This window comes from Phyllostomus discolor, chromosome 10 (assembly GCF_004126475.2).
Source record: "Phyllostomus discolor isolate MPI-MPIP mPhyDis1 chromosome 10, mPhyDis1.pri.v3, whole genome shotgun sequence".
In the NCBI taxonomy this organism is placed as follows: domain Eukaryota; kingdom Metazoa; phylum Chordata; class Mammalia; order Chiroptera; family Phyllostomidae; genus Phyllostomus; species Phyllostomus discolor.
In genome coordinates this window covers 63,877,873-63,893,991 of record NC_040912.2, presented here as the reverse complement: position 1 = coordinate 63,893,991, position 16,119 = coordinate 63,877,873, and the positions used below count along the sequence as shown (strand labels likewise).

At 41.9% G+C, this 16,119-nt stretch overlaps 1 protein-coding gene across 4 annotated transcripts in view; it reads right to left on the bottom strand.

The window, feature by feature from the left end:
* CAV1 (caveolin 1) overlaps positions 1 to 15,413 on the bottom strand; it is a 35,472-nt gene extending 20,059 nt beyond the window's left edge. Inside the window, exons 1-2 of one of the 4 annotated variants that reach the window (XM_028525875.2) lie at positions 15,218 to 15,413; positions 13,684 to 13,848 (exon numbers count right to left, since the gene is read on the bottom strand). In XM_028525875.2, coding sequence (XP_028381676.1) covers positions 13,684 to 13,785 — 102 coding nt within the window. In that variant the 5' untranslated portion in view covers positions 13,786 to 13,848; positions 15,218 to 15,413. Of the gene's footprint in view, positions 1 to 13,683; positions 13,849 to 13,978; positions 14,117 to 14,524; positions 14,763 to 15,217 lie in introns of those variants that run through there. The other 3 variants (XM_028525873.2, XM_036010829.1, XM_028525874.2) reach the window with 3 other exon arrangements.
* Positions 15,414 to 16,119: the final 706 nt, after the last annotated feature.

Genomic DNA, 16,119 nt, shown 5'->3' with positions numbered 1-16,119 from the left:
CTCCTGGCAGGGGAATTCTTATGTGGCCTGAGAACCAACTCTCAACTTTCAAACGTTTGGCCCCAAAAGGCAATACTAAGCAGCCACATGGCATCTCTTGGCATCCTGGGAATTTGCCTGCCATAGCTCCAAGATACTTAAGAAATTAGCCTTATCCTCTAGGCCCTGGGATGACACAAGAGACAAGTATTTGTGTCCTTCTCAAAATGGAGATTAAAACCAAAATATTAATAAATATATGCACATATTAAAACATGTTCTTTCTTTAGTTAGTAAATAGGGTGAATGTTTTTGAATTAATTATTTGAATATACTTCTTTTATTTAATATATTTTATTGATTATGCTATTACAGTTGTTCCATTTTCCCCCCTTCACTCCCCTCCACCCTGTACACCCTCTCCCACCCATATCCCCCCCTTTAGTCATGTCCATGTGTCATACTTGTAAGTTCTTTAGTTTCTACATTTCCCGTACTATTCTTACCCTCCCCCTATCTATTTTCAACCTACAATCTATGCTACTTATTCTCTGTACCTTTTCTCCCTCTCTCCTCCTCCCACTGCCCTGTTCCTGACCCTCCATGTGATCTACATTTCTGTGGTTCTGTTCCTGTTCTAGTTGTTTGCTAAGTTTCCTTTGGTTTTGCTTTAGGTGTGGTTGTTAATAATTGTGAGTTTGCTGTCCTTTTACTATACATGTTTTTTCTTTATCTTCTTTTCTTAGATGAGTCCCTTTAACATTTCATAAAATAAGGGCTTGGTGATGATGAACTCCTTCAACTTGACCTTATCTGAGAAGCACTTTATCTGCCCTTCCATTCTAAATGAAAGCTTTGCTGGATAGAGTAATCTGGGATATAGGTCCTTGTCTTTCATGACTTGGAATATTTCTTTCCAGCCCCTTCTTGCCTGTAAGGTCTCTTTTGAGAAATCAGCTGACAGTCTGATGGGAACTCCTTTGTAGGTGACTGTCCCCTTATCTCTTGCTGCTTCTAGGATTCTCTCCTTCATTTTTACCTTGGCTAATGTAATTATGATGTGCCTTGGTGTGTTTCTTCTTGGGTCCAACTTCTTTGGGGCTCTCTGAGCTTCCTGGATTTCCTGGAAGTCTATTTCCTTTGCCAGAATGGGGAAGTTCTCCTTTATTATTTGTTCAAATACGTGTTCAATCTGTTGCTTTTCCTCTTCCCCTTCTGGTACCCCTATAATTCGGATGTTGGAATGTTTAAAGATGTCCTGGAGGTTCCTAAGCTTCTCCTTGTTTTTTTTTTTGAATTCTTATTTCTCCATTCTTTCCTGTTTGGTTGTTTTTTCTTCCTTCTGGTCCTCAAAACTCTATTGTTTTGAGTCCCAGTTTCCTTCCCATCACTATTGGTTCTCTGTGCATCTTCCTTCATCTCTTTTATGGTAATCCATGTTTTTTCATCTAATTTGCGCCCAAAATCAACCAATTCTTTGAGCTTCCTGATCACCAGTGTTTTGAACTGTGCATCTGATAGATTGGCTATCTCTTGGTCGCTCAAAAGGATGAATCCTGGGGCATAGATCTGTTTTTCTGTTTGAGACATGTCTCTCTCTCTCTTTTTTTTTGGCGGGGGGGGAGGGGGGAGGTCTGGTCATTCCTGTTACAGTGAGGGGCGGAGCCTTAGGTGTTCACCGGGGCTGGGCACCCCAGTCGCTAGACTGTGACGTTGACTGTGGGGGCGGGGGTGGGGACAGGGGCGGGAGGGAATAATGGCAGTAGCTCTGTTCTCCTGGGACCTCAGTCCCTTCTCTGGGTCCTGGGTTGCGTGCTCTGCCCTGATCCACAATTGCCATCTCACTGGGTGTGCCAGCTGCTGCTTGCATACTCAGTGTCCACCTGTTGCAATCTTGTGCGCCCCAGATGCCTTACGCGCTCCTGGTTGCCTTATGCGGCCAGTTCTCTTTCTTCTCCGAGCTGAGACCTGTGCCTGGCTGCTCCTCTCCGCCCCTCCTACCAGTCTGGATGAACGGGTCTACTTTAACTTCTTGGCTGTCCGACTTCCATTCAGATAAATTCTCTGTCAGTTCTGAGTGTTATTCTGCCTCTAAATTGTTGTTATTCTAATCTTGGTTGTGCATGGAGGTACAGTGTATCCACCTATGCCTCCATCTTGCCGGAAGTCTAAATATACTTTTTCTTATGAGATCTTAAATGTGACTTTTATAGAGAAACAAGGTAAAGGAAGACACTCAATAATAAGTCTTATTGTCTTTTCATTTAGAGAAGACCTTCAGTTACTTAAAGAAGAATTTCAGATTCTGTCAGAAGATTCAATTTGGTATCCAGTTTCTAATGGCAGACTCAGAGAGGGGCCTGGGGGCTGGGCCCTGGGTAGCTTTGAGGGACTCAGGCAAGAAGTGGGAAGAGAAGTGGGGAGAGAGACTTGGGGAAAGAGAAGCAGAATACTTAGAAGGCTTTGATATATGCTAAAATAGAAATAAAAATAATATGTGGTGGAAGCCAAGAGAAGAGATGGCCAATTCTGATGAGGGTGGTCAGGGAAAGCTGACGGAAGCCCAGATTTCTGAGTGAGCCTTCACGGGGGGCTGGGATTCTGTCAGGCCGGCTTCTGTGCAGCGGGACTCCTGGCGTGCCCCTTGCCGGCTGTGGAGTGCTTCCTAAGTATTTGTTGAATGGCCTTCTGGGAAGCACGGTATGTGAGAATAACTCTCATTTTTAACCTTTATAGTAAAGAGGCTTATCCCTAATAGTTTGGTGAAAAATTTCTTTCCCTACTAAAAATTCTGATGTTCTGTTCACCTAACCAATATAATTGGTGATGAAATCTAATGAATATACTTCCATTTCCTTGACATATTTTGGTATGCCCATTTCCAGCTTTATATTATCACTGCTAATGATATAGAAAAGCCATGGTTGAGAGAACATTTTAATTGCTCTAAGAGATTAATGATGCCTTGTAAAAAATTTTTTTAAGTCTGTTCCTTACTTCTGGCATTTGTTTTTGAGAACAAATATTTAATAACTAGGGAGGAAGTCTCAGAGAAACTACTTTCAGGATTAAATATGCATTTCTTCCACTAGCATAAAACCAAGGTTTTTCTCAATTGTTTCCTGTTTTTACATGTTGCTTTAGTGGCACAGTTGTTTGTAGAAATCCAACAGGCAAATTGAGAACCTTAAATGAAGCCGTTAATACCAAGTGCTTGTCAGGACCTGCTTTATTCTCTGACACACCTACACACAGGCAGGATCAGTGGCACCCCAGAAGGGGTGCTTTAAAGATGCAGGTGATTCAACACAAGCTAGTATTGCAGCTTGTCTGGTTCTGAGAGCATGTTTCATTTCTAATCATTGAAGCCATACTCTGCTTTTTACCCCACTTCTGGCTTTTGGGACTTGACCCTTCCTGCCTTGCTGGGAATTCACCCAGCATCTACATTTCTTGAGGTTTGAGGTTTTACCTTCTCCTTACATGGGCCCTTTACCCCTTCCCCAACCCATTTGACAGGATCTAGAGCCTGACTTAGAACTGTAGGCCTATCATTTCCAAAATAGATCACTTCTGGTATTCCTCTGGCCAAATGCTGCCCACCCGCTGTAAGAACACCATCTTCTTTCTCAACAGTATGGAGACACCACTGTCTGCGTGGATCATGACCAGTTATTACAGAGAGGCATTGGAATGCACTGCTGAAGAACCTGGGCCCTGGGGTCTCACTGTCTGCATTCAAACTCTGACGCTACCACCTCCTACCTATGTAATCCTGAGAAAATGGCTAAGCCTGAGTCTTCTTCTTTTTTTTTTTTAAAGATTTTATTTATTTATTTTTAGAGAGGGAAGGGAGGGAGGGAGAGAGAGAGAAAGACAGAGAGACAGAGAGAGACAGACATCAATGTGTGGTTGCTGGGGGTTATGGCCTGCAACCCAGGAATGTACCCTGGCTGGGAATCGAACCTGGGACACTTTGGTTCCCAGTCCGCGCTCAATCCACTGAGCTATGCCAGCCAGTGCTAGCCTGAGTCTTCTTATCTGCAAAATGAATATGATTGTGGATAATACCAACAGCACCCTCCTTAAAGGACCATTGGAGGAGTAAGTAATGTGTGCCATGGAGCTAGCCTGTAGGAGGTGCTGGACGTAGCATCCCCTCTCCTGTTTCATTTCTGCATGCACATTTAACACCATTTAGTTTGTGCTCCATTGCACTGAAGTTAGGGCTTTTAATTAGTATAAGCTGTGTCTCATCAGGTCCCCTCCTGGTTTAAAAAGACCTTTGTGAGTTGCTGTTGGTTTACAAGGGGACAAATGCCTTGGTGGGACACAAAGGCCCTGATGATCTGGCTCCTGCTTATGTCCCGTGTTCTGGCCTCACTGACCTGCCATGGGTGTGGAAAACATGCCAAATACCCTTAGGCCTCGGGTCCTTTCTGCTCCTGCTGTTCATTCTGCTGGACCAAAACAAAGATCCCTTTGCTGCCTCTAGTGCCTGCTGAACATGCGTTTGGCATTGCAGACCACTGAGAACCCTCTGCTTTGTGCCCAATTTTTGGCCTATCCCTTAGTTGCATAATCTCACTCAGATGTGTTTACATGTGTGCTTCCTCAATAAACTCTATAAACTTTTGGGGGGAAAGGAGCAGTGAGTTAATACTCAATCAATGCCTGAGCCTGATCACATCTTAACCATGGCAGCACTGTGCAAAGCAATGGATGTTGGACCCTGGAGTTCACATGTGCAAGTCCAGTTCAGCACGGAGCAGGTCACAGGGCAGGGAAGAAGAAGCCTTGTGAGTTTTTCTTTACCTTTGCTTCTTTTCCTCCCAATCTCCTACTTTCTCAAGACTTGCATTCAGAAATCACCACCTTGTCCAGTTAATCATTGTAAATGAGAAAATGTATTTGAAATTTGCAACATACTCAGTGCAATTGCTAGATGCAATTTGTCTTTTTACATAGCTTCTATTAATACCCACTTGTACTTTAATGTCCTTGCTGGGCTCAGGGAAGGTTTATGTATTCAATGCACCTCTTGTAAACTTTACTGTTAAATTACTATGAGATTAAGCACATATATACGCCATCAAAATGTATTTTGCCTCCACAAAAGTAAAAGTGCCTGGCTTTAAATTACCTAAACAGCTCACAATGGCTAAGGGGAAGCTTGTTTGTGTCTTTAGGAATATGTACTTCCTCTGCCATGAAATGATGACCAATAAGAGACATCTTGTCAAGTTTCAATAAAGAAAACATGATGTATTCCATATCTGAAACATCAACGTGTTCCTGTGAGAGTCAGGAAATATGTATTTTGTGCAGGTGTAAATCTGTTCTACCAGTTAATTCCCTAGGTAGTTGCACAGTACATGGATCATGCAGATTTCCTCTAAGACAAAATTAAAAAACACTTCCTCCACCCTAAACAATGGTTCATGTGAAAGCATGCCATTTTTTTCCCATTTCCTGAACTAATTGAAAAACAGTTTACATATTTTAATCTTTGGTTGAGTGGTTGACAAAAGGTGTGATGGAAGGATGTAAGTTTTATTAACCCTGTGCTGCAGGGAATGAAACTGGGTTCTGGGGGTGGAGCAGACTGGCAGTTAAGAGGTCCTCTTCCAAGTTTTAGTGCAGCTTGATGGCTGTGATGAAGGGCAAGAGAGAGGTGACACTGAACTGTGTAGAGGAAAGTAAAGTACAATGTGTCTGGAATGTGGAAATGTCTATTTGGCTAAAAAATAGTGTATGTAGGGACTTCCAGTGCATTCCAGGCATAACAGTTATTGCCGATCTATTTGTGACCATGTAACTTTTCTTACAAATGGGGGTATTTCTGAGCATAAAAGGAGGCACTGTTAATAGTTACTCAGGCAGGTCAGTGTCAACTGGTCTATACAGTCTATACTGGACAACTTAGGACATATGACTTTGCAGTTGGCTGTAAGTCCATTTGTCCTCAAGGGATGAAATATCATTGAGCATGGTCAGTTTGGGAATCTCTATGGCATTTCAAACTACTCTGGCATGGTTTAAACTGGCCGACCCTCAAGTATTCTTCTGGCAGGAAGAACATCTGGAGCTACACAGCATGACTCATCTGTTATCTTTGGGTGGAACCATCCAGGATGTATATCTTTAAGCCAACCTTGGGTACAATTACTTCTAAACCTGACTTCACAAATGTAATCATCTAGGGGGCTTTGAAAAACGCAGCTCTATAGGCTCCATCCTTAGAACTGTTAATTTGATAGACCTGTAATCTGCCCAGGTATCTGTTAAAAAATCCTTCTGGTGATTCTGATGCCCAGCCAAGCCTGGATTTGTAAAGAGGCTATGAGGTTTTAAAGAGGCTAAAAATGTCAAATTTTCAATAAGAATATTAGATCTTGAAAACCAACATGGGAAGAGAGAATATTAGAGAACTGAAATATTCTGCATAGTTTAATTTAAATTTTTATAGAACCAAAACATGGGCAAATTATTTAAAAAACATGTTTCTTATTTTTCTCAAGCTGTGTTTACTGGCTCAGGAACAATTCAAGGCATTAGAGATTTTTTGAACTAATTAGAGATTTTTTTAACATTTTTAAAAACTAAACCCAGAAGATTATAAGGTGTTAACAAACAGCAAAATTTGGTAAAGAAATTTTGGCACAGTTTACAAAGGAAACTGCATGAAGAGAGGCAAAAAGATAGCCATAAACCCTGGAATTAAGTGGTAGAACGGTTTACACCTGCACAAAGTACATATTTCCTTCCTCTCACGGGAACATGTTGATGTTTCAGATATAAAATATATCTGGTTTTCTTTACTGAAACTTGACAGGATGTCTCTTATTGCCATCATTTCATGGCAGAGTAAGTACATATTCCTAAAGACACATATCTGGCCAGTGCTCCTATTTATCTTGTTCCTTATTGAAGCCCCTGACATGTAACAGTAGATGTATAATAATGATTTATTAAAAGGTGAATGGCTTTGGGGTGGGGAGAACATTATAATATGAGGATGACTCTCATTCTTTTCTTTATAGTTGGAAAAATTGAAGCATAGAAACATAAAATAGCTTGCCCAAAATAGTTTTAGGGCTGGTGTTTATTAGCTTTTATTATCCAAACAAGTTTACTTCCTGTTTATATGCCAAACTCTCTAGAACTACTAAAGAAAAGAAATCTATTGCCCTAACACCCTTTACCCTTCCTTCTTTGGTGTTCAGTCCCACACTGAATGTACTACAAGTTTTCTAGTTGAAAGAGATCACAAAAGCATTAGACCCTTATGTTGAAGCCAACTGATCTGTTTACTTATATGCACGCATTTTCTTGACTGTTAAATAAAAACAAATTGTGCCTACATATTTAAGAATCATCACATTCAAATTTTAGAGAAAAAAGTTGCAAAGGTCGCAAAAATATCTTTTCTTATCTGGGCACAATACTTTTTTCACTCTATCAAGGTGCCTCTGAGTACCTGTGTGTTAGGGATATTTCTAGGGCCTGAGAGCTTATTTTTTAGAAACTTTCTTTTTGTAAAAAAAAGTAAAGTATGCAAATTTTTCTCCAGGACATTTGTGTACAGTGATGAAAATAAAATATATACAAGGTTGAGACTGTGGAAGAAGAAAGAGTGTGTTTCTTGGCATAACCCATCTTTGTATGAAGATAGCAGCCATGCCCTCTTCCCACTGCACACCCAGCTGATCTAATCATGAAAGGGTCTAGGGCCCCACAGGTAACCAAAGCCATGTTCTCCTAGAGACCAGTTCTCTTTGACCATTTCATCCCAGCAAAACTAGGGCAAACTAAAAAACAATTTCATTTGGGCCCTCGCCGGTGTGGTTCAGTTGGTTGGAGGGTCATCCTGTAACTGAAAAGGTCTGGGTTTGATTCCAGGTCAGGGTGCCAACAAATCAATGCTTCCCTTTTGCATCAATGTTTCTCTCTCTCTCCCTGCCTCTCTCTCTAAAAGCAATAAAAAATGTCCTCAGGTGAGAATAAAAATCATAATGATAAAATTAAATAAATAAAAGGCAGTTTCACTTGGAATATGAAAGTGTCTATTATTTTTATGGAATTCAGTGGGCAGGATGCATAAGCAGGTGGTTTCTGAAATTACTGGACTTCGAGACATTGCTTACTACTGCAGCTGTTCTTACTTTAAGCCCCTTTAAAATGTAGCCAATGCTGCTGTTAATTGGGAGAATTACCCACATCATGAACTTTTTCACAATTCAAGGATATGTGGTGTATCTTGTCTTAAATAATGTAATATTCTTTTTTTTTTTTAAAGATTTTATTTATTTATTTTTAGGGAGGGAAGGGAAGGAGAGGGAGAGAGAGAGAGAGAGAGAGAGAGAGAGAGAGAGAGAGAGAGAGATCAATGTTCGGTTGCTGGGAGTTATGGCCTGCAACCCAGGAATGTACCCTGGCTGGGAATCGAACCTGGGACACTTTGGTTCCCAGCCCACGCTCAATCCACTGAGCTACGCCAGCCAGGGCTTAATGTAATATTCTTGTCAGAACCAAAATTGAGCTAACTTTTCAATTTTTTTACTACAACTAGGACATAAAAAAGACTTTCAGTAAGCATTCAAAATGTATATCACTGATAACTGAACTTGAAAGTGTTTCAGATGCTTAAGAATGAAAAGTATCTTTTAGTATATTTCTTTGCTCAGTGACATGAGGATAATTTCCCTCCAAAGATGACTGTAATGCTCTTGTATAAGCTGGGGATTCTAAATTCCAGGCATGATCTTAGAAGCTATCTCCTAACTATACAAACAAGCAAAGCCAATACCAGTCCCAAAAGAAGAGAGTATTACCATGGCCCGTGGCACTGAGTACTTTGAGACAATCTGAACTTCTAAATCTTATGCTTTGATTATAGGTATATCAAATAAACTTAAAAATTAGTATTATATTGACTTTAATCATCAATCACTCTAGAATGCTTTCCAGTTGAAAAGGATCACAGAGGCTGTTATTTGAAAACAAAACAGATTTGGCTACCTTTTCTTGACCACAGAAATATTTTGTGTATATTTAAGAATAGTTATCTTCAAGTTTTAGGAAATATTGTTACAAATGCATATTTTTATTTTCCAGCAAAGCTCTCCTCTCAGATGTCTGATTTGTCTCAGAGCTAACATCAGAATCACCTGAACTCATTTCTCCACTTTGAACCATGAGAATCACACAGTCTTGTCTATTCTTCTACTGTGATACATTTAAAAATATCTTTTTGAACAGTAACATGTGAAAGCATGGATAAAATTTTTAAACTTCTTTAGCCCTTACATTTCTTCTAATGTTAAGAGAGAGGAATTGCCCTGGCTGGTGTAGCTCAGTGGATTAAGCACGGGCTGTGAACCAAAGTGTCACAGGTTCGATTCCCAGTCAGGGCACATACCTGGGTTGCAGGCCCCAGCCCTCAGCAACCACACATTGATGTTTCTCTCTCTCTCTCTTTCTCCCTCCCTTCCCTCTCTAAAAATAAATAAATAAAATCTTAAAAAAAGAGAGGAATTGGAAGTTAGACTGGTATAATCATTATGTGCCTTTCTAATTCTAAAATTTTGTCATTTTGTGCTTATGCTGTTTTATATCCCCAATGTCACTATATACTGTCCTCATTTTATGCAATTACGTTGTAACTGTTCTCAGCTCATCCAGACTGGCTACGTTCTATTACATTGTGCACCATAACCAGTCATCTTCCAAAATGTCCACCTTCAGCTTGAAGTCTTCCTGGTTTCTCACTGCTGATCTGATGAAGTCTAAACTTATCATGTGCACTGGATTCAGGAGTCTGCCTTGTGGCCACAATGTGTCTTTTCATTTTTATGACCTACCTCTCTGTCACAAGAACTCTAATTCCAATCAAAATGTGCTATTAGACATTTCAGGCTCATGCCCTGAAGGGGACATTCCCATTTCCACGCTTTGCTCAGTTAGAATGCCCTCCAGTGCTTTTCTCAGCTATCTGTGTTCCATCTGTCCTTTATGACCCACTCAGATTGCATCTTCTTCATGCTTTTCTTTATTAAGCTATTTCTAATGCATCCTCTCTCTTTCTCCCTAATATCCTATCCATAGTGGGGTCTCCCTAACTTAATATCAATACCATTCACTTAAAAACTTTATTGAGGAATAACTGACAAATATAATCATATAAATTTAAAGTATAGCATGTAATAATTTGGTATATAGCTACAGTGTAGAATGATTACCAAGGTCAAGATAATTAATACTATTCACTTTCATAAAACCTTTTTATTATGCAACATCCAATATTCTTACTTATAATTTCTTATAGTATATATTTGGTCTATTTCCAAAATGATGATGAGAGGGCTTATGATAGTAACCACATAAAACAGCATGCCAGTTGGAAAAGAAAGTGAAAATTCAAATTCATATGTGGAAGAGAATAAGTAACATAGATTAATGAAACTTAAAACCTAGTTATATGTTTCCTGGCAGTCAAAGCAAAAAAAAAAAACAAAACCCTGGAAAAAACAACAACAAACTATTAATTCCCCTATGGCCACGATTTACTCTTATGATAGTGTGTTTGTGTATTTTTTAAACTTTTCATCTGTATGCCTCTTGTCTTATAACTTTAATCATTGTGATTTCTAGGACTTATTTTAGGAATTACCCTTTGTAGTATGTAGCGAAGGTTTTAGTTTAGCATATGATAAGGATTTAATAAATGAATTGATTGATAGCTAATGTGATATCAGAATCATAAATCTGAAGCCATTTTATTTATCTAGAAATTCTAAATACATTCATAATAAACATGAATAAAATATGAATGTAAGAAGAAGAAATCTTGGAGGGAGAAAAAAGGATCTAAAGTTGAGGGCATTTTATTAGAGGAAATTTTAAGAAGCATTCATAACCCACCATTTTTTGATAAATGTCTATACAGATATCTGATAACATGGAGCAGCAAACCTTTAGTAAGATAGGAAACAAATTCAGTGGAACTAAATGGTATAGACTAATTTATGTCATTATCACCAGTGGAATGGGTAATAAAACTCCACCTTTCTTTCATAGCACAACAGTTTCTGAGTTATTTCCTTCCCTAAATAGCTGTTTTATGGAGCTGAAAGGACACTATGCAGATAATGCTATGCTGTTCCTCACACTGTGTATCAAGGTTTAATCTCTTCTCTATCTAGAGTTATTTTTCTAAACTTGGTATAGGAGTCCATGTAAAATGTAGGGAACACTCTAGTCTGATGCTATCCAATAGCAATTTCCTTGATGGTGGAAATACTTCATATCTATGCTGTCCAGTATGGTACCCACTAGCTGCAGGTGCTGAGAACTCTAAATGTGGCTGATGTGACCAAGGAACTAATTTTACATTTTATTTTACATACTTACTTTAAATTCAAAGTGGCTAGTGACTACAGAATTGGATAGAGCCACTTTTACAGAGCCATTTGGCTTTAGAACAGAAATTTCCTTACCTGATTTGGTACTTTTAATAGTAGATTAAATTGATCGCTGCTTCTTTATATTCATGTGAAGTTTTAAGCTACCATGCATTAACTGCGATGCTTTGGATGTTTTCATTATTTTAAGAAGTCTATGACGTCAAAATAAAATTTAGGGAAGTTCATTATTTACTGTCTTGGTAACATGGACAGGATCATCATTGTTTCTGTCATTATGTTTGTGTTTGGTCTCAAAAGATTTTTACAAACTAGCAATCTCTGTAGGGTGTAGACTCCCTTTGTCAACCCTACTGGCGGAGGGCACTCTGGGTTTCTTGCTGCAGGGAATTCTGAGTCTCAGAGAGAGGCATGTTAGTAAGTGGGCCTACCAAATTCCTCTCAAGGTGGATTTCTCTGTCTGGCTCTGGGGTTTGCTTCTGGTTCTGCGAGCAAGTGGGCGGGGTTTGCTTTCTCTAGGCCAGCAGGAGATTGCACTAATTCTTCCTTTTAATTTCTTTAATATGAGGATCCTCACGCTTGCTCTTTGAAATTCTATTTTGTAAACTGCTATTTCCTCTAAGCCTATTATGCCTTTTTTCCATCTGTGCTGGAGTCTCTTTTCCCAGCGGGCCTTTCTTTCTCAACTTAGTCATGCTATGTGTGGAGACCCACATCCACACTACAGGCCTCTCTGACTCATCTGGGAGGTTTGCCTGCTCCAGGAACCCCACTCACACTGGCGGAACAACAGGGAGGCTCCAGCAGAGCCAGCCCTTTCTGAAATCTGCCTCTTTTCCTGGCACCTCTCCTTCTTGCCAAAGCTACAGAAGGGAAAAAAAAAAACAAAAATGCCCTTACCCCTTTTAAGGTAATGTTTTTAGTAAATAGTTTTTAGCAATTCTGATTTTCAGTTTATAAACTACTTTTGTTATTGCTGCTGTTTTTAAATATTCCTTAATCTGGCTAATAAAAAATCTGCTAATGCTCCAATTTTCCTTTTTCCTCCACCAGCAAGCCAAGAGAGTCAATCCTGACAGTTACATTTTCCTTCGTTACAGATTAAATTGCTCTCCTTATGAATATATTATTTATAAAAGTAAACAGTCTCTAAATATTTATAACTCCTTCCATCCATGGATAGGAGGCCTGGTGGGTGGAAATTGTTCATCCACTCCATTGACTGCTCTGGGATTGTACAGAACTGGGCCTTCACATTCTATCTTCCAGGCCAGGTACTTTACTTGGCCCTCCTGGCCCCTCAAAGAAAACCCTCTGCTAAGGATAACTCACATTTATGACTTCACAATCCAGGTGAGTTCAGACAATAAATTCCTCTGACATAATTTGCTAAACTAGTTGAAGTTGAAAAACATAATAAAATTAAAAATATGACCACCAAGTCAGATCTAATTTTGGCCAATAACTTGTTCAATTAACCTGTTTTTAATCTCACCAAGTACATCCTGAAAGTACAAAAAGGAACTCCAACCAGCATGTCCCATTAGCTCAGGGAAAGCCGACCCAGGTAGTCACTAAAGAAGCAACTTTCCACATCAAACTAGAGGTGTTTATGGGAGAAACCAAGAGGTGAACATTATTTTTTATTTTGTAATTTTGTTTAGCTGTGCAGGAGTGCCATGTTTTTCCAGTTAAAATACCGTTCATATATATGAATATATATGATTATATATGTATATATATTTGTATAATCTTAGTCTTTAGTTGAAAGGATTTCTACCCACTATTATTTTTAGGGAAATCACTTAATTTTAGCTGAGGGGAACATGCCCACTCTGTATTTCAGGTTTCATCTTTGGCACCAGACCTTACAAAATAACCTTACTGCTTTAATTCTTTGGGCAGTGGGCACCACCCTTCTCCAGACGTTCAACCTGGGAATGGAGAGAGGGTGACCTGTAGCATAACCCTTCCAAGGAATGAGGGTCTGTCTGTTGCCTGATCAGGAGGTTCATTTGCTAGGAGAAGAGTGCAGATATGTGAATGTCTACATAACTCAAGTTAGCTAAATTCCAGCTGAACTAACCAGCAGAAGTGGGGAGGAGATTTGAGACATTTCTGACGACCCAGGGAGTTCCCACACATCAAGCCCAGAAAATGGTGTGTGTGTGTGGCAAAGGTAGAGAAAAACGCACAGGCTTTTCACCAGAGGAGAGCTGTCCTGGCCTTGACAGCATCACTTCTGCGGGACATCCCTTCCTTGTTGGCCGCCTTACCTTACCTTAACTATGTCGTCGTTGAGGTGCTTGGGGTCTCGGTTGACCAGATCAATCTCCTTGGTATGCGCGTCGTACACTTGCTTCTCGTTCATTTCGTCTGCCATGGCCTTGTTGTTGGGCTTGTAGATGTTGCCCTGTTCCCGGATGGGAACTGTATAGAGATGTCCCTGCAGAGGGCGGATGGCCAGGAAAGGAAGAGTGGCACCAGAGGTCAGAAGAAATTTTCAAAAAGAAAAACAAACGATCAAAAGTCAGTCTGGAGGCGGAGTAAACCTCCAAGCTCAAAATCGAACTAACCGCTTCAGCAGCAGTGTCTCCCAGCGCAGTAAATTCCTTGGCGCGGCAAGCTTTTTAAGAGGATCGAGGAGAAGACACCACACCCCTCCTTACCAGGCTGGGAGCGCCTGTGTCCAGAGCCAGCCGCCAGGGGTCAGGGCAAACCCCGCAGTGTGGTCAGCCCCGGCCCCCGCCCTGCGCACGCTTTGCTCCGTGTACCCCGTGGAAACCCCGGCAGCTAGCGGACCCGACTTCTGACTTTTTTCTCTAGCTCCTGTCTCACCCCGAGTGTTTCACCTGCTCCATTTTCTCGTCCCCCGCCCCTATCCCACCTCTCTCCATAATCCTTCCAGGTTCATCCTCAAGATTCAACTTGAATCCTCCCACTCACGTAATGTCTCCATTTCGTTGCTTCCCAGCCGCGTTTCCCTGGCACCTGCCACCGTCCCTCTGCCCTCTTTGTTCTTCCACAGCTTCCCCACCCCCCACAGTGGTTACTGTCTCGAAGGCCCCCATCTCTGGGTGGAGTCTTATGTCTGATCCCCTTAACTCCCTAGCATATCTCACCTGTACAACTACTGCCCAACCCACCCTCAGGTCACTCCCCAACTGCCGGCCTGTGGCAGAAGGAGGCTGCGTTGGGGAATAGGAGGTCTCCTCACTCGATCTGGACGGTGTTTGGAAGGGGTAGTGGTAGTTGGGGGAGGGAGGTCTGCCCCTCTACAAACACCCCTGCCAGGCGCAGAGATGCAGGAAGGGTTCTTGAGGTGGGCTAAGAGCTCTGGAAAGTGCAAACACGGCACGCACTGCCGCCCGGTCCGGCCGGCCCAGGCGCCTGACTGGGAGTCACTGGGACGGTCCTCTGGACGGCGGGTGAACGACCCCCCACCCAGCCCTCCAGCTCCCCGCCTCCCAGTTGGCATGGGCTGGACTGTGGGGGTCCCGCAATAAGGAAGACCTGGTGGACCCATCTAGAACCGCGTCCTCGGCCAGAGAGACCTAACCCAGAACCCCGACCAGCTTTTCTGTGTCGCTCTAGCTTTGGGCCTCCCGGGTCCCTTCCCAATAGGAAAACAACAAAAAAATATTTGTGTATCCTCTTCACCTCCCCGCCCCGGCCCATTCCTCAGCAGTGCCAGCCGGAGAGGAGTGCTCCGAAGTTAAGAGAGGGCTGGGGCGAGGAAGGCAGTTGGAACATTTGGAGTGGGAGATAGCAGAAGTAGCACTCCCTGCACGCCCCGGAGGCCGGCGCGCACTCACCCAAGCCTACCTCGGAGTCTACGTATTTGCCCCCAGACATGCTGGCGCGTGGCTGGATGAAGGCTCTGAGATTTCCCTGGGCTGTGATTTAAGGGAACTGAAGAAGAAAGATCTTGTATTGTATGGAGTGGGGGAAAGGCGCTGGCGGGAGGCGGTGGCTGGGAGGGAGCCTCCTGGCCGCCTGCCAAGGGTTTGTTCTGCTCAGGGTTGGTCGGGACGTGCGCTGTGCCGGGTCTAGGCACATCCCCAAAGTTCTGGCAGCAGAGGGCGGGGAGCGCCCGCGGGGAGCACAGAGCGGTGAGACGACGTTTCACCCACGCTGGGCTGCTTGGGCAGATATTTTAAACCCGGGGCAACATTTTCTCAACAAGGAACCACTGAGAAGCGTCCTGAGGAAAGCGAATGTTTTCACAGTGCATCATCCCAGCAAGGGTGGGGAGTGGAGTGATCCCACGCTCCCGCAGAAATAGAGACCCAGTAAGGGCGCCCGAGCTCTAGAAAGACTCCAGGGCCCTGTTCTAAGCCGTTGCCTTCCAGTTGCCCACGTTTCATCCCTGCCTAAGACACAACTATCTCCCTGTTTCACAGAGGAAGGAATTAAAAAACGGATCGGAACCTTTAGTTGCACTTCTCATCTAAACACGAGGAAGGAATCTGTGTGGATGCGTGTGACACTGGTTTACCTCTACTCTGTGTATGGAAACTTGGAGAAGCAGGCATGCAGAGTAATTTAATGTTTCCTAACCGCTCCAGAAATATCTCCCAAATAATTAGAAATGAGAAATGAAATATGAAACTTTTCTATAATTTTATTACTGATCTTTTCTCGAACACGGAAAATTATGCCAACAGGTTATACCATAGTTATAAACTATTTATAATTATTAGTAATTAAAATATGT